General features: G+C 40.4%; 1 protein-coding gene across 1 annotated transcript; it reads left to right on the top strand.

The window, feature by feature from the left end:
* The first annotated feature begins 19,737 nt into the window (after positions 1–19,737).
* LOC116251217 (uncharacterized) lies at positions 19,738–20,621 on the top strand. The gene has a single exon (XM_031625347.2). It carries the CDS (start codon positions 20,087–20,089, stop codon positions 20,438–20,440), a length of 354 nt encoding a protein of 117 aa, XP_031481207.1. The 5' UTR covers positions 19,738–20,086; the 3' UTR covers positions 20,441–20,621.
* Positions 20,622–24,775: the final 4,154 nt, after the last annotated feature.

Below are 24,775 nucleotides of genomic sequence, written 5' to 3'. Positions count from 1 at the left end.
TTCGGGTCGGGAGTAAACGCACGGGGCCCGTCGAGAAGAATTAAACGCAAACTGAACTTCGGACGCAAGAGGAAGTGGATCATATGGTCCAGTTCCTGGATCTGCGTAAAGTGGATGGTTTTTAGGTCTGAACCGGACTACGTTGACACCCAAGGAGGGGGGGGGGGGGGGAATCTTGTTGACCATGATTATTAATCATGGTTGATAACACCTACTTAATCGTATCGTCTTCGTCCGCCCCCTGTTCAAGTTGACGGAGCGATGGATCGAGGATCCATTTTGAGCACCGCAAGACAAGAGAGAGGGTCTGCGTTTTTGTTCCTGGTTTGGATCGGGTCCATGAACGGTTGCAGATCCTTCTAGAAGGGAAAGCGGAAAACCAAGCTAAGCTAGGCAGAGAGAGAATGCTTAAAATAATAATATAGAAGGGAGACTTTAAAAAGGATAGGCAGGGTCATTTATTAAGTCGGGATTGACCACCAAGCAGCAGCTTGGATCACTAAATAACATGTGAGGCGAAAGTTCCCCTCACTTTAAATAAATTGACTATCGATAAACCGCCCCCCCTCCCATAATTTCTTTCACGTGAAGCCCTATTTTTAACAAAGAAGAAGTACATTTTCTTCCAAAATTTACTTAATATAATCCGACTTTTAACACAACTGGCAAACAGGGGGGGCTGAACCGTTCCGTTACTGCTTACTTACTTACTTACTTACTTTAAGTACAAGAAAATAAATCAAACTTAAAAGGCCCTTTGGCTCGACCTTTTTCCAAAGTAAGGTAGACTTTGTAATCAACATTTATAAAACGTGTTTTGGCTTTATTAACTTAGATACATAGTCATTGTAATTTTTTTTTATTCTGGGAGTAGTAATACGTCAAAAAAGTTGAGCAATTTTCGCAAGTTCTTAGGGAAGGACAAAAGAGTTCCCTGACCGCGTTGGGATTGGAACCAAGTGCCACTTGGCTTACAATCCACGCAATTGCGGCGAAGCCCCACTAAATGCGAGATGAAGGGAAGGGAACCAACCAATTAGTCGCTTGGTTCAACCAGTGGCAAGTGGATGATTCACAACTCGAGCGCAAGAAGAAGCGAAGTTTGACAAGACAAAGCATAGAGAGGGAGGGAGAAATTCCAAAGGGGAAGAAAGAAGATGCCTTGGTCCAAGTTGTGGTCTGAATAGGACGACGAGATTTAAATGGGAGTGGGCTCGCCTGCACGGAGGTCAAGGTGTGCACAGAGAGAGAGAGAGAGAGAGAGAGAGAGATGCATGTTGACTGTCGTGTGGAGGTTACCCACAAGCCAGGTGAATAATGACTTTGAAGAGGTGCAAATATATTACTACTAAACGATGTGAAATGCACTCATAAATAATTATCATGTAACAACAAAAATACTGCATGCCCAAGTGCAACCACCCCTTAGAAATCAAGTTTGGCGCATTCATCATCAAGGCCCCTTTTGCAATAAACACATCTTTGGGTTGCATTTCTTCCACCAAGTATGATTTTTCTACGCCTTCAATAATTGTCAAAGATCCGCAGGTCCTCTACTTTTCCACGATTTATAAAATCTTCCCCCGCCCATTGTATGCCAGCAATCCAAGTGTCAACGCCCACGAGTTAAATCATGCATATCCCACCACCAGCTTCTGAAAACATTATTCAATATGTTCCAGTTCTACGTTGTGAGAGAGAGAGAGAGAGAGAGAGATTTTAGTAATTTCTTTACTTAATTTGAATCGAGGAAGAAACACAACTAAAGCATTGACTTTGTTACTTCTATAAAAAGTCATCAATCCTTCAATTTGAGATTAACAAGAAGAGTGCAGCAGAATATCCTAATAATATTGCAGAGATGGTCAATGCTGTCCGGCGTCGAATAGTATGAAAAATTCAACCACCACAAGCAGATCACATGGGTTTCCTTTGCTGCTCTGCTCTTATCTTATATCCATCTGCCAATGAAGGATAGAGACTGTGAGAAGATTTGCAGCTGTTAATCCAGGAATCCTCACCAAACAATTTGATTATTTGGTGCATATAAAAGCAGACGCGTATTTCAGAAGTTTAACAACACTTTGAAATCATCTCCCTCCCAATAAAGAATATTGATTTAAAATTTCATCGGGAAGAGAGTTCCATTTACCTGCAATGTATGAACCTGTACACATATCCGATAAAATATGAGTTCGTCGCCCTCCACACGCAAAATTAAGTCTCACGGATTAGAAAATGCCGAGAATCTGACAAGTTTAGTTGTATTTCCTTTTCTGACCATGTCAAAATTCATAACCAGAAGTTGATGAACGCCATGACTAAGAAAGTAATCCGTTCTGAGTCAGCTGAGACGATCGCAGCCAGACGAAAGTCCTCTCTCTGCCTCTATCTCTCTCTTAGTTGAACGCAACTTAATTTACAACCATTGGCAGCAGCAGCCACCAGATTGGATTGATCAGAGCAGTGGCCATTGCTAGAGGGTAACTTGCAGCTTCAAACATAACTGTGCTTGCGTCACCGTCTGTTCTCTGTTCAATCCCTGGCATGTCTGCCGCGTTCTAAGGAAAGGTTACCCATTTTTTTCTTACGACTGCAAATTATTCACGATCTATCGGAACATTTTGTGGAGAGATGACGATGACGGGTAGGTGTCACAATGAGCGTTTCTCTACGGCCATCTAACATCTTCCAAAATTCAGCACATTGAACCTGTAACTGCATCTGAAATTGTCTGTGAAACAAGAGATTTGACCTTACATATGTTAATATTACAGGACGCGAAGTTTATGCCTCTTATATAAAGAGCAAAGCATCAAGCACACGCAAACGATCAAGCACTCTTGATTTGATTCTCATGGGTGTGAACTCCTCCGACAAGCTGAAGAAAGGGGAATTCTTTGATATCGGGAAGGTGCAATCAAAGACCACATGGGCAAGAACGCACCTCTACACACAAGTTGAAGTTAAGGTGCATCTGTTTTGTTCAGAAAGACAGTGACGAAGCTTAGATTTTTTTTCTTTTTTCTTCGACAATTACAAAGTCTCAGGCGCTTCAGCTCATATCCAGTCGATCAATTATCACTATGTAAATAAGTACATTCTATAGGAAGGGTGGGCAAACTGCCCACACAAGCCTACATGCGGCTCTAAAGGATTGGTTGCACAAATGGAGGTTTGGTAGTGGAACGCCAAGTTTGGTTGTGCGGGATGTTGTTGTCTAGAGTAAGATCTGGACACGCCCGACTTCTTATGGGGCCGGGCTGGCACAATGCTGAGGTCTGAACCCGACCAGTTTGCAGCCCTGTGCGTGCATGTGTTGGAAAAGTGTGATGCCGGCTTTGACCACGTTCAGCTGACTGCTCAGAGGTTAGCCGGCGGCTGCTGGATTGGTCAAAGAATGCGCCGAGAGAAGGGAAAGGGATCGATTCTCTCCCATATGTGCGGATGCAGGGAAACTCAATTGGCCGATTCATACTCATTCCAAACTACCACTTGTCCATTATGATCTCAACCAAAGAAGAACGTCAAGGAAGGATAATCTGGATCGTGATGTCCAATCCCCTACAGATTGACCCCTAATAAGTACTATAATTCCGTTTCTTTTTTTAACAAAACTTCCTGCTAGTCGCAGAAAAGTGCGCCATTGAATAACAAAGCCATTGGTTTTCTTCGAAACTTCTCAAGATGATAATTTTTGGATTGTCAATGGATGATCTTAAAGTCGAATCTTACTAAAATAAATGACTGGGATCATATTCATGTGCTCAATTTCAATAAAGAAAAGCCCATAGGAAATCGATTGAAATTTAAAATGTTCCTTATCCTCATAGTATTTGGTGGAACCGATCAATGAAAATATCTAAACACATTCGTAGTTTCTTCTCATAACAACCTGCTCACAGTTTCTGGTGGTGATCGAAACTTTTTTCCTCCTTATATTTAGGTCGATCATGAGCACCGATCACCAAAACCTTGCAAGGATAATGCCATAATATGAGTTAAACAAGTGATGAGGTGACATTATATTAGAACAACAAGCTTTGTGGTTTTCGCAAATTTTTGTTAAGAAAAATATTCAGTTACTATTATTTAAAATCTAATTATATACTAAAATATCGCTCACTTTTGTTTTTGTTTTTTAAAAAAAAAACTATACCTTTTTATCCAGTCCTTCAAATACGCATTTTAAATCACCGAAAAGTTATTCCTTTGTTAGGTTAAGCACGATAGCGGCTTACCATGAGTTTTTTTATACTGTTGACTAGATTAAAATGTGGGCCATTCTCTCCTTTTTGAACCGCAGTACCAATTTTACTATAGCACAAAAACTTGAGCCAACCTGTTTGAAATGAATTTGTTACAACCAAGAAATACCCAAAAACAAAATCTTGTCCAAGCCATTTACATGATCAAAAGAGTGAACGATGGAAGAGGGGAACAATATTTAACCGAGCTCAATGTCTAAATCTTCACAGATGGAGAAAATTCTCATGGAGAAGGAACAAATTTTGAGAAAATTTCTCCTAAAGTTTCCCCATCCCATTGAAACCAAGCATGATATCAGTTTTTTTTATTAACCTTTCCCTACATAATTCTAGATGTATATTAAGGGTTGTTTGGCTAATAGGACGGTTACATATCATTCATGAACAATTCCAAAAATTGGGGAAACTTCACCACAGAACAACACTAGCTTCCCCATGTAACCATTTTCATTAACCAAACAACCCCTTAGTTAACAGCTCTTAACCTTTTTAGCAGCCTGTAATTTGACTAAGAAATGGCACCCAGCAATGTGAGAAAATAAAAATAGGCGCAACCTCCGAATCAGAGCTTTTCATGTCCCATTATCAGTAACCAGAGTGGAAGAAACACGACTGATAACCAGATTCCAACCCTTCCTATTCTTTAGTCTTTCTAGCCATATTTGCCAAAATGAAATGGCCAGTTAAGCGCAGATCAGAAGAAAAGTAATCACTCAAAATGGGCGGCAATGCATTCTATTGAATTTGATCCCAACATGTACAGACAAGACAGTCGTGTTGCCAGCAAGGTGCGAAGGACATGATGCTCTCCTCATCAGATGTTAACTGCATTTGCATGTATATGCCAGCTATATAAGGTTTCGAAAACTGGATAGAAGATCATCCCGCCAAAGGATCTCCAAAATTCATGAACGTTTCCTAATTCTCTGGGAATTGTTTTACCTGAAGCCATTTAAAACCTATCGTTCGTTAAATAGATTCGTGGTAAATGACATCTATCAAAGCGTAAGATACATCTTGTTGAATGGCAAGATTTGAGGGTTTCCATTCAATCGCCGCAACCTGCCTATACATTAAAGATCAGTTGTACACCCAATTTCAAGCTTGCCGCAAGGGCAACAATAGCTCCGCTTTCAAACCCGCGGCATTTTGTCAACTAGGTGACGTCCACTCCACAAGTTGTTCCTTCAACAAGCCAGCGGTAGATGATCGATCGCACCATTCAAGCACGAAATTCACGTTTGAAACAAATCTTCACCACGTCAATTCTTTGATTGGTCTTCATTTAAAAGGCATACTTAAATTATGCGATGTTTTTCTAACTTGGACTAGAATCTCACGGTGCACGGCGACAAGATCGTGGATCTCCATAGGGCCCCGTTTACACTTGGTATTCCGTTTGTGTTCGTTTAACTGGCCCAAGGCAGATCCGAGTGGAAAAGTGGAAGATATTGTGACCGGACAACACGGGAAGGTCCTTACGATTAATAACAAAAAGTAAATGGTGAGCAGACATTCTGTTGTTAAGTCCTAAATCTAATTGTTGCAAGTCCAGATATTCTGTTGCTTTAGCTTTCCTTTGATGTTATTCTGGTAAGCCTTCGTGTTCGAGGCTCGCCTTCAATTCAAGCAAAAACTGGAACGAAAGGAATCAAGAGGCTTATGTTTCTTAACGTGGTTATCACTTTTCAACCACCATCTTTAATTGGACAAAATTTTCTATTGGAGCGACACTAGCTCAGAGTTAGTTTTTGAAAGTGAGTTATGAAACAATATTCAAAATTTCACATATTCAAATCTTCACGTGCAGTTGAGTCAGGTTTGGGTTTCTGTTGGAGAAGGATACCGCTCAGCAGGGATAAGAAAAACCCTTCCACAATTCAGAGTTTCTTTTCTGAACCAACGGGGCACAGGTTCATCTCTTGTTGGATGCGGCTAAATTGACTCTGAGGAGTATAGGATAACAGCCGATAGTTTAGCATTCTATACAGCAAGGAATGAAGGCCACGAGTTTGCACCTCCTCTGCAACTTGGAGTCATGAAACCAACTCACTGAACCAGTGTACAGTGTCTTTTCCAAGTCGAGTGTTTCTCATATTGTACATTGTATTTATACAGATGGACTCATTAATGAAATGTGCGCGAGAGAACGTTTCTGCCGTGGGACGTGGGACCGAACCACGTTTGTCTTCTTTCCTTTCTTTACTCCTCGCTTTTCCACAACATCTAGATCTGCAACAAAACTCAAGCCGATGCATGGTTTTTCTTTTGCCAATAAAAACCAAATCCACCCAGTCAAACAACAAAAGTTGAAGTAGAACATTTTGTAAGGTCATTTTTACACAATTTGAGTGTTCGGATTTGTTTTCAAATTGATGTCGCTAGGAAAATTTTGGTATATGGACAGAAAACTGAAGCTCAGTTAAAATTTGCAAATCGAAACAAACAAAAAGGAAGCCTGAAATTCTGTTCTAAAATGTCAATTGAACCGATCAAATACAGTTTGAAATTTCATTCTGAAACATCTCACTTGGAGATCAGCACAGCAGCGGGGCCGATGCTAGCAACCGATGGAGGGCCGACAAAATGCTGCCTCTGCTTGTCCTCGTGCGATATTACTGTTCACGTCATTTTCAAGTCTCAGCATATATCAGCGATTATGACAACCAGTGCTTGTGAATAATTCCAAAAGCCAGGTTTTCATATCTGGTTTCACCATAGGAAATCCATTTTACGTGTAAAAGTTCTCTGCGAACTGGCTGTTGGGATATGGAGTAAAAACCAATGGTAGTCTAAATTTGGCAGCACTGGTTTAACAAGCTGTACCCACGATTGTCTTCTCAATAGTGTAAGCTCTTGCCAAACAAAAAAAAAGGAGCCCACTGAACCACACGAATCTCTAGTGCAGTAAGAGCAGCAAGACTCCAAAAGAGTCTACTCTGCCAGCGATGAGACTTCTGTCCAAGGCCATTTCCCGTTGTGCTAACTCCTGTTCTAAGTAACCTTCGAGTTTGCCTAAAGCAGGACATCAGTTGGAGAGGGAGAGAGAGAGATCCAGTAATTGTTTATATATTATTGTGTGAACAAGAGCAGGGAAAGCGGTTTTTGTGGTTTATTTAGCATACGATGAAATTAGAGAGCCTGCTTAGCCGGATATGAAAAGTGACATGCATCAAGTCGTGGTAAGCAAAAAATTGATGGCTTTTTTTTTTTCTATTGCTTCCTTTGTTGGCTAAATCAAGTTGGTGTTTTCAACTTTTCTACCTCCTAACCCATAAGAAGAAATGCAAATTTTATTGTTTTGAGCTGCTCTTCTTCCGTGTTCACTTAATTTCAGGCTGCTTCCTTTGTCCTTGAGCCTGGAGTTTTCTTGGTCACATGAGCCCCATGTTTACCTTTTTGGAATCTCCCTTTACTGACCCTTTACTGAGAAGGACCACGAAAAAACCTTTTCAGTCACTCCCTTTCAGTGTCGCTTAGTGTGGGCATGAAAAGGCTGCAAAATATATATAAACTTTTGTTTTGCCTTGTGACTTGTCAAGTTTTCACACTTTTTTTTTTGAGATAAGGAGGAAAGGATTAGCTATATCATAGACTCTTACCATACTACATCAACGAAGATGCATCTCAGGAGCACTGTTGAACTCTCTACACTTGAAAGTTCTAACTAAACCCTTAGCCCGGTCGATGCAGCCATGTTGGTGCAACAGATTCTTTACTACAAGCGAAAAATTGAAGAATATACAAGGGCGTAGTCTGTGATCTTTTTCTTCCTGCATCTTATGTAACAGTGAAAAATTGGAACTGTGATTTGTATGGCCAAGATAAATAAATGGGACTAGCAGATTTGTTTTAACAGATATTCTCTGAAGCATTTCTTAACGAACGCGGCCACATTTCAGATTGCTAATCATAAAAGTGACATACATAAATTTGGGCTAAGCCACTAAGGTGCCCTTAGGTTGCATCGATTCTTTATGCACATGACATACTTCTTTTCTTCTCTACTCGCAAAAGCAGCCTAAGTAATTTGCAATGCTGAGAAAAGCTCTTTTATCGGTTTCAATCTCTCCAATGGAGAGACTAATGAAGTAGCAGCTATTCTGAGATGGAACAAACAACAGCTGCCCATTACTTACCTTGGTATACCTCTCCTCATCAGCGAGCTCTCTGAAAGCCTTTGCTCTTCAATGCTAATCAAGGTGGAGACGAGATTATCATGTTGGAAGCAGAAGCTCCCGTCCCACGCTGGCCGGGTAAGTTTAGTCAAATACGTTATTGGCTCAATTCCGTTATATTGACCCCTTGTTTTCAAAATTCCATCCTCGGTTATTCGTTAGAGCGCGCTTGTGCAAATTTTATTTGCCAAGATAAGGTGTTAACAGAAAGATATTGAAGCTGAAAATCAGGAAGAGATTGGCACTGCCAAAATCATCATCCTGCAGAAAGATAACGTCCCAGCCAAAATTGTTACTCAAATGTGCCAGAATTCCTTTCTTAAAATCTCTCAAAGATGATGTAATCCCCAACAAAGAAATCAAGGAGATTGATATGATAAACATGGCATGTAAATCTCCTTGTAAAAAATCTGTATTATTTAAAGGAAAGAGATAGTGTATCTTTCATACTTTTGAGAGCTACCGTGGATGTAGGTACAGAGTACCGAACCACGTTAAATATGAGTTTTTCTCTTTTGTTATTATGGTATCAGAGCTCCTTTGAAGCAGTTGTGAAACAAAGGAAGAACAGAGACACTTCCATCCATCCACGACTTCTGCTAGTGTTGTCAAATTTGACCCTTGTAGTTGTCGAGTAGGAGATCAAACGACTCCTCAATGTCCGCAGATCTTGCCAAAGCATCTGCAGAATTTTTGGAGCGTCAACAAAAGAACACTCAAATTTTTGAGCAGGCTGATTGAAAAACAGGAAGAACAGAGCAACGTGTGTGTCGCCCTTTCACTCCAACGACCTGCGTTCTCTCCACAGGCAATCTCCTAGTCTCAGATTTTATAAGAAGGACCGCCTCTCTGTTGCAGATCCAACGCTTCCAAGCTCGACCAGATTGGTGACTGGATCAGGCCGAAATCATAAAATTTCCAACTGCCTCTCCTGCTGCAAAACAGGAAAAACAGGGCAACGTGCATGTCGCCCTTTCACTCCAACAATCAGAGTTCTCTCCACAGGCAATCTTCTAGTCTGAGATTTTATAGGAAGGACAGCCTGTCTGTTGGGATCTGTTTGCATCCCCAAAAATTTCTTTGTTTTGGAGTGCTTCAGAAAAACGAGATTTTGTTTTGAAATAGGAAAGAAAGGGAGTCGCCCGTCGATACGAGGATTGACCGTTCCCGACGCCTTTACCGGGGGTAATCAACCCAAGGGCTATGCTTATCATTGATGCATTTCGTTTTAACTTAAACATTTTTTTATTTTATAAGCGATGTAGAAAAATATTGAAAGTTTGATGTTTCGAACTTTTGAAAAGATTTTTGAAGAGTTGCTTGAGAACGTGAAATGTTTTGAGGAAAACTAGAATTGGTAAATATCATTAGGAAAACTTGAGAAATCATTTTGAAATCACTTTATTGTTCTCTTAAGACTTTAAGTAGGTTTGAGGTTTTGCTCTAATTCGGTTACCACTTACTTAAAGCTCTATCTCATCTTGCTTAAGTTCTTTTAGAGATGTGATTGTGCTCATTTGCGATTTTAAGTGGGTGTGCATGCATGAGTGCATTGATCCTATATGATTAGAAGAAGATAAGACATTCCTACCACAATATTCATCTAGAAACATTCCTACCATAACATATATCTAAGGTTTTGTTTTCATAATTATTGTATATAAGAAGGATTTTTTTTTAAAAAAAAGAATTGGAGTTGTAAACCGTCAAACATGAATCCAATATTAGGTCATTACTTGATTTTTTGTGTTAATAAAATCAGCAAATGAAAAATTAAAATCTCAAATGATAAGAGTAAGATATTGAAAAAAATAAAAAAGATGAAACACTACACCCCAAGAGAGATATAGAGAAAGAAAGAGAGAAAGAAACCTTGAAAATCATAAAATCAAATGTTTTGAAAGAGAGAGATACATATTCGTATACGTATATGAAAGCTTATGAAAGTGATATTTAGTTCAAGTAGAGAAGAGAAGATCATTTTAGAAAGAGAGAGAGAGAGAGATTTTAAAATGAAATACACGTATATATATTCATATACGTATACGAGAGTTTATAAAAGTGTGTTAAATTATAGAGAGAGAACAACAAAGAAAGATATTTATGTGTCCACATACGTATATAACATGTATATACATATACGTCTTTATGAATATGAAAATCAAGAAATGACTTGAAAATAGCGGACTTCAATTTTTTATATAGGCCGGAGGGGAACTTGGGTTCATGCAAGAACCTAAGTTAACTCTCCAAGGCCGCATTAGAGAGGATATTTGCTTTTGAAAATCTTTTATAAAATATGATTTACAGATAAATATAAAATGTTTTTATTTGGTTTGTTATAAGGTAATATGCTTTTTCCACCATTGGGTATAGAAGAAGATCAAACCACACGATAAGATGCTCATTATGGTTCTTAATAGGATGATTAAAAAGGAAACTAGCATCAAATGACATGAAAATACATATTAATATGTACATATTCGTAAGGATTTTCCCCGGGTTGGACAAGTCCTAATCTCAAAATGATAAACATAAGAATAAATAGAAATCTCAAACCATACTCTCATTATCACAGTACGTTCACATATAAATAGACAAAAAATCAAATAACTATGCATGATCATGTATCTATAACCAATCTATCTACAACAACCTCCTGGATTTCGAGATTCTCTCAAACCAGATCATGTATGCAAGCTCAAGCGAGCTCTTTACTGTTTAAAACAAGCTCATCGAGCTTGGTATGACCGATTCGGTACATTTATGCTCTCATTAGGATTTTTTGCAAGTGTTGTTGATCTGTCTCTCTTTGTGTGTCGAAATACATAGGAAATTCTTATTTTACTACTATATGTCGATGATATTATCCTTACTGAAAATAACACAAAGCAAATACAATATGTTATTTCTCCAGTTCAGAATTCGCCATGATGGTATTAGGCTTTCTTCATTATTTCCTTGGCATAGGGGCTCACTTCAAAGATCAATATTTGACTTTCAATCAAAGGAAATATGCCTACGAGTTGCTTGATAAGGCTCACCTATTGAATGTCAAAGATATGACCACACCCATGGTCATGAACTTTCGCCAGTTCTCAGCTCAAGATGTTGTGGAAATTGATGCTACCATGTATAGAAGCTTGGTAGGGGGTTTACAATGACAAGATTGGATATATCATATCGTGTGAATTATGTAAGCCAATTTATGAAAAATTCCACTTCATCTTGTCTCTTGTTAAAAGAATACCGAGATATGTTCATGGAACTCTTGATTATGGGATTAGACTCATGAGGAATTCAGCCATTGAACTATTGGCCTACTCAGATGCGGATTGGGCAAGATGTCTTCTCACTAGACATTCTACAACAGGATTTTGCACTTTTCTTGGGGTTAATCCTATTTCTTGGAGTGTGAATAAACAAAATTCTGTCGCTCGCTCAAGTACAGAAGCCAAACATAGATCTATGGCGTCCGCCACCTCCGAACTCATATGGATCACCTATATAGTGCAGGATATTGGAGTCTATCTCTCTCAACCTCCAACATTATATTGTGACAATAGCTCTGCCCTTCAGGTTTCCATTAAACCAGCTTTACATTCACGGATGAAGCATGTTGATATTGATTGCCATTTCGTTTAGGAGAAAGTTGCTATTGGCTCCCTCATCAGCAAGTATATCCCCTCTACTAAGCAAGTTGCTGATATCTTTACAAAACTGTTGCCTCGACTTCAAGTTGAAGATTTACGCAACAAACTTGGCGTATGGATTGCATGCCCCACCAGTTTGAGGGCCAATGTTAACGATAAGGCTCAAACTAAAAATGAGAAAAATCAGAAAGAGATTGAAGCTGAAAATCAAGAAGAGATTGAAGCTCCCAATCAAAAAGATATTGAAACTGAAAATTAGGAAGAGATTGGTGCTGCCAAAATCATCATCGTGCAGGATGGCAGAGATAATGTCCCAGCCAAAATCGTTACTCAAATGTGCCACAATTAGTTTCCTAAAATCTCTCAAGATGATATAATCCCCAATACTGAAATCAAGGAGATTGATATGATAAAGATGACATGTAAATCTCCTTGTAAAAAATATGTATTATTTAAAGGATGGAGATAGTGTCTCTCACACTTTTGAGAGCTATCGTGGACGTAGGTGCAGAGTATCGAACCACGTTAAATCTAGGTTTTTCTCTTTTGTTATTTAGAAGGCTGTCACATTAGACATCTTGTGAGATGGTCAAGTCTCTGCCTTCCCAAAACCGAGGTTGGTGTTGGGCTGAGAAGAATTGTTGACTTTAACAATGCCTCCTTGACATTTTTGGTGTGTCATTGGGCTAAAGTTTTAAGAGAAAAACATTCAGATCGAAAAAGTCTCTGGCTTATCAATGGTTATCCTTGATGCTCCTCAATGTGAAGCCAATTTTTTTTCAGCATGGAAAAATATCAAACCCAAAATCAATGTGGTACACGGTGAGAAATACCATTTTATTACGGGGATAAATGACATTCATGTTTGTGACATGGTGCTAGATGACCAGCCTGAGGTTTTAAAATTTGATCAGGAGCTGGTTAGCAACTTTGTGCTACCGACAACTAGTGGCAGCCAGAATGACATGTTTGTTTGAATCCATGCTGCTAGAACTCTTGTAGATAGAAAAAGGAGCCTTGCTGAGATTCGGGTTAAGGCGTGTTCAGAGGAGTGGCGAAACCACGTTTAGCCGGGTCGTGACTTACCTAGAGCCATCTGGACTTCATATATGGGCTACGAAGAGAGACTTCAGATAGATTCCAGAGCTCAGAGACTGAGTCTTAATTTAGCTTCATGATGCTATCTTTGTCAGAATGCGGTAGAGTAACATCTAATTTTCAAGTGCTGCATCTCTCGCAGCATCATGGGCTTTGTCACTAGTAAATTGGCTTTAAAAGAAGCCCGTCGCCTGGTCTAATTCGTCGACGCAAATGGTGAAGCCAGCGAAGATTTAAAGTTAAATGGCTCTCAAAATGCTCAAAAGGCTGTTACCATCTCCTCGTTTGGTTCATTCGGAAACTTCGCAAAGTGCCAAACATGAAGGCAGAGCGATTCAGCCAGATGTGAAACATGCTACTTGGAGAACATGTCAGGAACATTTCGCTCATGGGTATGGCAGAGCAGGGACAGATTATCTATTTTTTACTGGCATCAGTGAGGCAATCCGGCTGACTACGATATCTAACAACAGGGAGTTATTTTGTGAATGGAATACTAACGATAGGGTCTGGGACCCTATGCATTGTTAAGAGTCTCTAGACTCCCATTTTTGTCTGTGTAAACAATATTTTTTGTCAATAAAAACTCGGAATCCCTGCAGCCTTTCTCCGGAAAAAGCCGTCATCATTATAAAACAGCAAGCTTTTTCTCGTTGTTTTCTTTTTCCTTTTGTTTTTTTTTTCTATGCTAACCAAAAGAAGCTGCAGAGAAGGGAGCCAGGATCATAATCTATTCATGGTGAGGCAAGCAACCGCATAATTCATCACCATCATGTTCATCACCAACATGTTCATCGTCAACCGAGCTTCACGTGGGGAGAGAACTTGGATCAGTCCCCCACCAACTCATCATCTCATGCCCAACCGTTGATCTTACGCCTTTGCCTTCCTTGTTTCCGCCACAATGACCTCCTGCACCAAATTTCAAAATCTTTTTAGGATCTTGCATCCATTGCCTCCTACCATTCAGACATGTTAACGGCCTAAAGTTTGGATCCCGAGAAGCTTGCTGAGGCCTGCCTCTGTTTGCCGCGGCACCTGCAAAAACTTGGGATTTGGAGACCAAATTATGATCCCGATGCTTCCTTTTATTTTCTAATAATTTAAAGAAGAATGTTTATCCCTTTGCAGATCCCGATGCAGAATGTGCTCCCCTTTTCCTCTTTCCCAGACCTTCAATTTGCAAGGACGACTTCATGAGACCCCAAACGCCAAAGCCATTAATACCAATATTTCTTATTTAACGTTTGTTTCCTGTAAATCCCAAATGTATAGAGCTGTACCCTCGCCTCCTCTTTGTGTTTCAAGTTGGAGTTTTAACTAAGGATGTAACGCATGCTCGGATTGATGGGCAGTGGCAGTTACTGATCTTAGTACTTGTCAGATATAATGCACTACTACTAGAAAAAAGTGCTGCCAAGAAAAGTACTATGCCAAATGTGGCCGTTCTAGTCCTATCAAAGACCACTTTAGATAGAAACCCTTTAATGACTTCATGTCTCCAGATCTGACTCCCCGGATTTAGCTTTGGTTTCTTCCGTCCATCTTAACCAAGTGATTAAAGGATCCACATCTGTTTTGGATCTGCATGCAGGTTAACTAAGTGTAGAATTGGTAAACTCTGTTCAAATAATCTTGTTCATGAGAAGTGGAAACCCTGATCATCCAACGATTGAATGTTTGATAAGGAATTATCTGAGACAATGCCCTTGCCTGCTTAAATATTGGCATCGACGTTCTTATGGAACGATCTATTACCCAAGTGCATAGGTTAAAAAGGTGCAGTGCAAGATACAACTCAAAATTTAGTATAACAAGAAATAGAAAGATCACTGCAGATCATAATTATGCCCAGGGTGGTTAAGCAAAAATGGTCTCACGAAAGAGGAGAAAAAAAGAACAGGCTCCAACATCCTTAGTATCAATCGTTTTTAGCAGAAAACCCCGTTTTCTGAGTGAACTTAAAGCAATTATATGATTTGCATGGAAAAAAACTCGATAAATCCTGTTGAACACATAGCGTAAATTACAGTTCCACAAGGATCACTAAATTTGTGTAAACTAATGGCGTACCATGACCATATAGGCTATGGCAGTACAATGCTAGAGGGATCTGCCGGTTCACAGCTGCCGGAATAAATAGATCATTCTCAATAGAACTGGTATTTAGTGAAGGATCAGAAAAAGAGAATCCAAGGTTGTGTGTTAATCCTGTTGGAGATTTTAAGAAGGGCGGGGGAGGAAAGGAACACTTTCAGTACTCCCTATATACGGCTGGAATGCTGGCTTGAGGGTGCCTTAACGTGAGGGTCCGCTATGGTCATTTGGCAAGGAAAATAACCAAAAAAGGAGGCCGAAATGTGCTTTGAGAAATTGAGAGGAAAGAAGAAAAAGATGGTGACCTAGTCTGACCGGCAATGGCGGAGCTAAATATCTAAGTCAAGAGGACCGGCGCACGACAAGAGGATGTGTGTGGATGTAGTATTTAGTTCGGTCGCAGCAGATCGGGTCATGTCATGTTCCACCTTTGGCCTAAAACCCAAAGTAACAACAACGACTGGATACCAACTTCACGCTACTCATTCAGAGCAGAAATGAGCTTGGGAGTTTTATTGTAAGAGGATTCCTTGTGGACAAAGTACAGCCGGAAAGATAAGAAAGGCTATTGTGACCATGTGGGGGGAAAAGCAATTTCATTAAGGAGTTTGGATAACCATTTCCTCGCAAAGATTCCCCTTTGCTATCTTTGCTGATCGTTTTAAAGAGTTTTGCTGCGTGCCCCCACATGGGGATGTGCATAGGATCCGTATCTAGCTCCGTGACCTGTTACCATCTTTTAATTGATGTCTTTCGGCTCTTAGAGAGAGTGTGAGAAAAGCGGCAGGTTGCTTCTTTTTTTCCCTTGAAGGATAAAAGACTTGGTGGGTGAGTGACAAGATGGGAATAAATGTCTGCACCATTGGAAGAGAATGGAAGATGGCAGCCATTATTATTTTGGGGTGAGATGGGGAAGGGTGGGATCGTTCTTTTTCTTTTTCTCCGTCTCTTTCTCTTTCACTCTCCCCCCTTCCTCTCTGCATGTGCAAAGATGATGACGATGGATGCCATGTGTGAAAACGCCACATAAAAACACCCTTCACCGAACCCGCCATTCGCATCGCCTCCCCACCTTGTCTTTTTCTCTTTACGATGCCTGCATGTCTTCTTCCAATGCTTACAATTCGTAGTCCTTCATCCTTCCCTTTCATGACGACGCCAAATTACGACATCTGGGCAGCTCCTCCTCTTTACCCTAATCAGTAAAATTGCTGGGTATCCGTCTTGTCAGTACGTCGCCGGAGAATATCGCCTCCATAAAAGCGCATCGCAGCGATTGCCTGATAAAGAATCGGGGAATTCGATAGGCCGGCCAACGTCAACGGTTTCAGCACCCTTGAAAAGCTAACAATAGTAGATCTAACATAAACTCCTATTCTACCACCTTTTGCGTAGCGACCTGGACAATCTGGACACTAATGGACAACTTGTCAACCACTTGTAGTTAATGTTTAAGCCCTTTGTTCTTTTGTAAATGCGATTGGTTAATTTCTTGTCTTAATGTTGTTTGGTTCATAATGAGTTGGGAATCCTGCCTGGTCCTTTCTTGTTGTTATTGCTGCAATTTTCTGCTGCTAATATCCATAAGGGTAAATATAAACAATCAAATCATTATGATTGTGATTTAACCATTAATATTGTTATTACAGTTTGGGGAATATTGGCCAAAAAATTATTAGAATTGATTTTACCTTTCCTCTTTTCTGTAAAGAAACAAATCAAGCACTCCGCTGTGGTCTGGTCCCAGGAAATTTCAGATGAAAAACCCAATGAACGCCGTCATCGAGCATGGCGCTCGCATGTGGCGACAAGCACAGCAAAAGGCATAAGACTCCTCCTAAAGAAGTCGAAACCTGCCAAGATGGTTGATCACATGCACTGTACAAATACCCCGTTAACAGTCTCATGCTCATCATCATGCGTTCGAGCTTCCCTGCAGAATTATTGCCACTGTGACCAACCATTTGCTTTAGACCTTTTTCCTTTGCTTGCTGCCATGTCAAGCAGGCGGGCTGGTAATGATTTTGTTCATCACTCTCTCTGAAAAACTATCTCATGCATAAATAAATGACACATGCACCGCCAAATATATGGCCAAATATATGAAAATACATAAGGGCTTCAAAAGGTAAAAAATAGTGTGTGTTTGTGTGTGTGTATATATATATATATATATAACAAGCATCTGACCATCCCTGCAGACGAAGGGGTTTGGAGGTAATTGAGGTCCATGCATGTAGGGTTTCGAGCGAGGACGACAGCCTGGTCCTAAGATAACAAACTCCTGTTGTGTGCTCTGCCAGCTGCTGGTTTTCTTTTTCAATAATAAATTAATCACAAATTAGAAAAGGGAGAAAGAAGAGGGTACAGAATGCAAATAGAAACCTTTTAAGTTTTTTACTAATATCATAATAGTAATTAATGAGAAAAGCACTCACTTTTGTTAAGTAATTACTTTTACTTGTCATTTTTGGTCTGCTTTACTTTACTGGTTTACAATTTATTATTTTCTATTTGGCTCGGCTTTAAACCTGGTGGGCCCTTGAAATGTCTCTCGTACCCCTCCTTCTACTTCGTCCCATTGCTGTTTGGAATCTGCGAATGTCATTAATTTTTTAACTATTTTAAAATATTTTTTGTTTCTTTTAATTAATCTATATATTCTTTCATTTATTTAAAACAATTTTTAATATCTTTGGCTGATCTATTCACAACTGATTCAGCTGAACTGCTTTGTCCAGCTTGTTCTTGCGGTCGCCTTTCACCTGGCTGTGGCTTGCGACATACTTTTTTCAAGTTGTGGAGACTTTTCTGTAAACTAATAAAGTCTTCTTTGGGATAAGAAAAATGATTGGTGAGGGGAAAGCATCCAATGTGATGCGACACGAGACAGGTAAGAACCGGGATTTAGGTCTTGTAAACAAATGGATCGGACCTCGCCATTTACTGAGACGTGCTCTGTGGATTGCGCTTAGGACATCAACGGGTCATGTAAACCTTTTAAAAACATGCATAGAACTTCAATCAGAAGGAAATTAGACCTCAGATTCTTTGATTTTAGTATGGAGTTGTTTCCATCAGTGAATTCATGCCTCGTGATTCTGGCTGAAATTTCAGGTCTACAGATCTCAACTACAGTCTTAAGTTTCATCATTCGCCAGATTTTCTTATGAGTGATGCGTAGTTGCAAATTCAGTTTACCAAAAGTAAATTACTTCTTTATTCACAAATTACCAGGTTGATATACTTACAGTGCTCAAGTCGAAGAGGGTGTGTAGAACTCATCGCCCTGAATGTTTGTTACATATCTCTTGTCACACAGGAGAACTTATCAAGGCGCTGTATATTATAATAACGTGCACCTGTCATTAGAAGGTTTGAGGAATTGAAATTGAACCAATCGGATGCCACACAATCAACAATGTGGATCACACAATGGACCTACCATACTTGTTCGTATATTTGACGAAAAAAACGAGTGGTTGTACTGGCATTTTCACATTTGTACGTGAAATAAATGGGTGGCTGGATCCGCTGTGGAGGTTCGAGTTGACGTTTGACATGGCGACCTCCGGCCATCGTCTTACCGGCCGGCGAAGAAAATAGGTATCCTTGTGCCATGTGTCTCGTTCGCTGGTGATCACGCAATTCTTAATTCTTAATGACGACGCTTTTGGTGGTGCTGGAGAGCTTTGTCACATCAGGGGATTTATTACAGAGCTAATAACCTACCCATCTGTGCAGACTATGCTTTATGTAAAACTATCGGAAATTAATGTTCCATTGAATATGAACCCAAGGGAACAGTTTAAAATTGGCCAACTCACTAGCTAAAAGCAAAAAAGGGGATCGTATGTTATTAATCTCAGAATCCCAAATTAAATTAAGAAATTAATTGGGGAACTGAGCAACTGAAATAAGGAATCTATCTTTTTCTCCGGAAGCGTTGCGCTGGTGGTGGTGAAGAAAAATAAAAGACAATAATGATTGAGGCACCTATCGACATCTGTATACATACTATGACTAAGACACTTGTGACATTAGGCCGATCTTCAAAATTTAAAATGTGCGCTGCTGATTGAACCTAGGATCCAAATCCCGTCTTATCAGTGTGGACCTGCCGAGGCGTCATGCCAGTGTCGCGGGGCCCGCTACGTAAGTCGAGCCAAACAAACGCCTTGTGCCCCAGCTACAACGGCTTCAAAAGAGCAAAAATGGGTCCCGCCGAGCCAGATCAGACCATCTCATCAACCGCGAGCGGTCCCCACCCAGAAAACTCCTCGTTCCAACCCAAGTCTAGGAAGGCCGAAGGGAGTTTATCTGATCCCCGTAGCTGCTTTTTAATGTCACAATGACACGTTTACTCGGCGATTCGTCAACCTCAGCACACACACACATATATATTAGAGAGAGGAGTGCTAGCCTGCTAGGTGCATTGTTATCTTGTATTCTTGTATGATATAAAGAAAGAGTGGCGGGTGGCAGTTGTCACCTTTGCTCTCTTCTTCTTCAGCTATTTCTTGTTTAGATTGTTCCCTCGCGGGCAGCCAGCCCAGTGCCCACCGTTGAGAAGTAGCCAGTTTGAGGCACCACCTTCTGCAAAAACCTGCCTTCTTTCTTTGTTCTTCTTTCCTCCTTTGTATCCACCTCTTTCATCGCTTTGGATCTTTTAGCTCACCATATTCCTTACTCTCTTTCCCGCTAACTTCAGAACCTTCTTTCCATAATTGATCGTTCTTCTTCCCGCTCACCTTCCTAATAAAGGGGAGGGAGATTGAGAGAGAGATCAGAGATGGGTGGTGTCGACGGAGTAGGAGGAGGAGGAGGCTTCATGGAGTTCCACGAGGAATTGTGTAGTGCTCTTCTTCCTATCAGAGTCGTCCGTAGAGATGGGGAGGCGAGATCCGCCTGCCAGAGGGTTCAAGATGAAGCGAAGATGGTGATGGAGGAGGAGGAAGAGTGCGTGACGCCCAAATCGGAGGCGAACGAGCTCAAACCGGCGCTCGCATGCCCTCCTCCGCCGAGGAAGAGCCGGCCAGCCAAGAGGAAACCAGATAGTGCTCGAGTTTTCTTCTTCGTTCCCCATGATCTGGAGTCCGTGTTCATCCCTCGCGACTTCCCTTTGAAGAAAATCAGGGCGGGATGAGGTTTTGTTACTTCGTTTTTCTTTCTCGTCTCTTGTCATTTCCTACTCGTCAAAGATTGGAGAATGCAAATACATGTGTTGTTGATGATTAAAGTGTAAATATGGTGGTGGAGGGTGGGGAAAGGAGATAGTTTTTGTCGACGACAGCATTGGTTTTGATTCGGTGTGATACAGAAATGTGTTTGGGTGTATTTTTCACGATGCTTTTGGAATGCATTTTTGGATATTTGCTTCTACATTTTTATCTTCGAGATCTCTCTCTCTCCCTCTCTCGCTCAAACTCAAAGAAAAACGGCAGCAGAATGGGGAACAAATTCCATGGAAGTCAGCAGTTGTCTGTTAGCCCGATTCTTTCTTTTCTAAATTCGTCACAGTTTTTCAGAATGGTGTGGGAGTCTGGATCTTAGAGAGAGAGGGAGAGAGATCTGCCAACTCCCCGAAGAGCTTGCACAAAAGTCAGAGCTAGTTCCAATTCTTTTCATTTTTTTTCTCTAGTTTTTGTTCACCACGGCACACCTACTCACCTTTCTTTTTTCTCTCTGTCTCTGTCTCTCTCGCTCTCACTCTTTCCCACTTTCCTCGGAAACTACATATGACGCTCGAGCATGTGAGAGTGAGTGTCAATCCAAAGCTGAGGCTCTGCCTAAACTCTTAATTTGTCTGACTCACCAACCAATCTCTCTCTCTCTCTCAACACGGAACCAAAAAATGCGGCTGGCTGCCATCAGGCATTTCTTGAGACTTCTCGTAGGGGGCATCTTGTGGATTTTCTGCTAGTACGTACACAGCAGGAATTTCTCCATGTTCAGTAGCATGACAGCAACTTTTCTTTTGTAATTACTCTTAAGCTGGGGTTCGGCAGTAAGCCAATTCCTTCGATCCTCTCAAATTCCGGCGTCGACTTAATGAATCAATTCCTTCGATCCTCTCAAATTCCGGCGTCGACTTAATGAATCTGCTGCAATGAACTACACTACATTTCAATGAATCTGTTGCTCTATATGGTTGAACGGGGCATTTGGATAACAGCCAGAACTGGGTTTTGGGGTCAAAACATGGTTTGGCCTCTAAAACCAGGTTTATGGATGTGTTTGCATGAGGTGAAAACTTGGTTTACCAAAAAACCCAATTTTCAGAAATTATGGTTTTCAAAAGGGGAGTGAATAACTACCATCCCCAAATTATTCACAAAAAGTTCTGCTTTGGGCGTCACCCAAACTTTAAAAAAAGAAAAAAAAAAACCATTTTTAAAAGCTAGTCATAAAACTAGGTTTTAGAGGGTCATGTCCAGATGCCCTCCAAACTTTTTTTTTAGGAGTTAAATTAAACAGAATAAATGATCAGGCCGCCAAAGAAATCTAATCAGAGTTTGTTTCACTAGCAGTCGTCACTTGGCTTTTCTAGAAACTTTCAAGATTTTCCCTCATTGGCTTTTCTAGAAAACTTTCAATATTTTCCCAATAATACTTAATGCCGAAACCTTCTTTTGAGCAGCTCAACAAGCTCTATCTTCAAACCCACAGTCAAAAGCAGATCAACTAAATCAAATTGAATGGGCTGTGCGCCTTCTTCATGTAGACAAAGCTCCAACCCAGGATTGGACTTAAGCATTTCAAGCTGAAAATGGTCAAGAACTCAATGTTTATCTTTGTTTTATACCTCGTGGCCTTATTTTCATCTATTTATTGGTGCCCCTTGAAAGTATATAATTTAAGTGCCGGTGCCCCTCATCTCATCTAGAAATTTCTAGCTAATCTACCGCTGTAGAACAGCTGAATATCATAAATGATGAAGTAGATGTTGGTGGGCTAGTTGGTCTTCCAAAATAAGAACATGATTTAAATTGGATTTGTTGTATGCTGGATACGGTGGACAATGATTCGGCTTACAAAAGAGTTCAATATTCGCGATAGTTTTTAACCGAGATTGACTATTTCAAGAAAGTTCGTTCTCTAAGGGCACTAGTTATATAAATAAACAAATATAAAGCACGTGTATGCAAATAACGTAAAATAAAATAAAAAATTGAGGCTAGTGTAGGCAACTGCCCACATCCGGAATATGCTGCTGGGAAATAACTTGGGTCACCAAAAAATGATTCGGTTTTCACCTGCAAACTGAGTCCCGGTCCGAGTCCATTTGATCACCAAGATTTCGGCGGACCTGGCAGAAGCGCCGGACAACAACAGACCAGACCTGACGTCGCTTTGGTCCATCATCTTCATTCATGAGGCTCCACCATGTTCCCCCGTTGTCCCTTCTGGACCCTAGCCCCACCTTCTCGCTCCGCTAAGTACTACAGTTGCTCTGTTCCACAAATTAGCCCAACTCATGAGGCATTGTCAGTTGCATTGCAAAAGAAGAAACGAAAACAGAAAAGGCTTCCCATGCATATCGTTGTTTTGCCCGTTTCTTTTTCTCTTTTCTTTCTTAATCTTCTAAACGAAGACTGTAACTTGAATGGGACGGACCCCTCTAAATACAGATGTCAGCAAGGTTGGATTCGAATTGGATTTACTCTTCCGTATTCGGATTTGAATTCAAATCAAGATATCCATGTTATATCCAAATCTAAATCCAAATTCATAATCTCAATTCAAATATCCAAAATATCTGACTTTTAGGCTAATTAAATCTGAACCACTTTACTAAATTTAAAGTAGCGTACTCTTTCACAAAAGATAGATGGACGTCCGTTCCTTAGTTTTTCTCTTCTGAAACATTTCAGTTTTCCAGTTGTAAGGTGGGGGAGATTTTCGAGAAGAAATGCCACTCTGTTTGAAGTGTGCGAGGGACAAGAAAGCATGGAAACATATACTTTCTTGCCAAATCAGACGAATCCAAAGAAGAAGATGGTTTTGTTTTAAGAAAATATTGGGACGCATTTGATTGACATTATTGCATGCATTATTTAGTCAATCATGCGATGTGGATGTACTAACCATGTTAAATTTCACAGCAAAAATTAACAAGCTTTGGATCCAAATAGCACACGATAAACATAAATATTGGCATCCTTCTACTTCAAAAATTTGATACTTGATGGCGTTCATTTTGGTTTGGATCTAGTACGTACGGATTTGATAAACCCGACGGTTCCAAAAGATTTGACGATTTCCATCGTCATCGACTAACAAACAGTAGTGCGGAGTTGAACATTAGTGGAAGTGTGCTCGCAGATTCTGTTTAGTAACTCAAACCATATGTCATGTGCCAATGCAAAATTTTTCCAAGAAATTTACATCAAACAAACTTGTATTTTAAAATTTCACACTCTTCCATTTTGAAACTTTCACCTAATTAAAGGGCGACTGTCTTTTAAGTAATTCCGATGCTCTCTACTACAAATAGTAGTATATAGCAATTCTTATTGTCCGAACAACAAGAAGTAAGGAGGAACACCCAGTAACCACAAACCCTTTGGCTTTGGGCCTAAAGAACATATTGCAGATATCATCCGCGCATGCAAGGTCGGCAAATGAAAGTTTTAGGGACTTTTGGAGAAAGTAATGACTATCATTTTTCATTTGAGCCCTTGATCTCCATTAATATCTTTACGTCTGCAGTTACAAAGACTGGTACAGATCGGTTACAATAACTGATAGACAAGAGATAACCACGTGTATAACTGGTTACGGAAGTGAAGTGTCACATGTATTTATCTAAACTATTACAGAGAAACTGAACTAATCTAAGCCACTCATCTGGACTGTTCGTCTCATCAGTAATATTGACTGCACAAGAACGATTGATGCCAATGATAAAAAATTTATTCCTCAAGCACTCTGAGGTAAAGTTAGCAACACAGGGACTTATCTGACATGACATGTACTTAGAGTGAGATTCAGGCAAAGCGGGAGAAAACCCTGCCCGAATGCACAACAGTGGCCTTCCTCCTTGTACAACCGCAGCAGCTTTTGATTGCCCATAATCCCTCTGCCTCAGGCAATCGATCAACCTCCATAGGATGCCAGCCATGGGCTTTGTTGGTCATCCCTGGTCTTTGCATGCCATACCTTCACACGCTTAATTTAGTCTGCATTTTTCCTGTCTTCGATAAACCAACCGTGCCCTTAAGCGCCATTTGAAATCTAATTACGATCCTAAACACCATCAAAAACTTGATGTGGCAAGGTTTCTCTGACGTTTCAAGATTAAGCGATCGGTGTCAGGGGTTTAGCACACCGACCGCTCCTGCCAGTGACTGCTAAAGGAAGGGCAGGTTACTGATTCGAATGGGATGGGTGTCAACCCCTTGCGCAAGCTAAAGCAGACCTGGATCCAAGGATGGAAGGGGGAAGAAGGGCCTTGGCTCCTTGTTGAACCTTCTTTTGG

The sequence above is a fragment of the Nymphaea colorata genome, chromosome 3, assembly GCF_008831285.2.
Source record: "Nymphaea colorata isolate Beijing-Zhang1983 chromosome 3, ASM883128v2, whole genome shotgun sequence".
Lineage (NCBI taxonomy): Eukaryota > Viridiplantae > Streptophyta > Magnoliopsida > Nymphaeales > Nymphaeaceae > Nymphaea > Nymphaea colorata.
The sequence above is the reverse complement of the archived record's forward strand: the minus strand, read 5'-3'. Positions and strand labels throughout refer to the sequence as shown.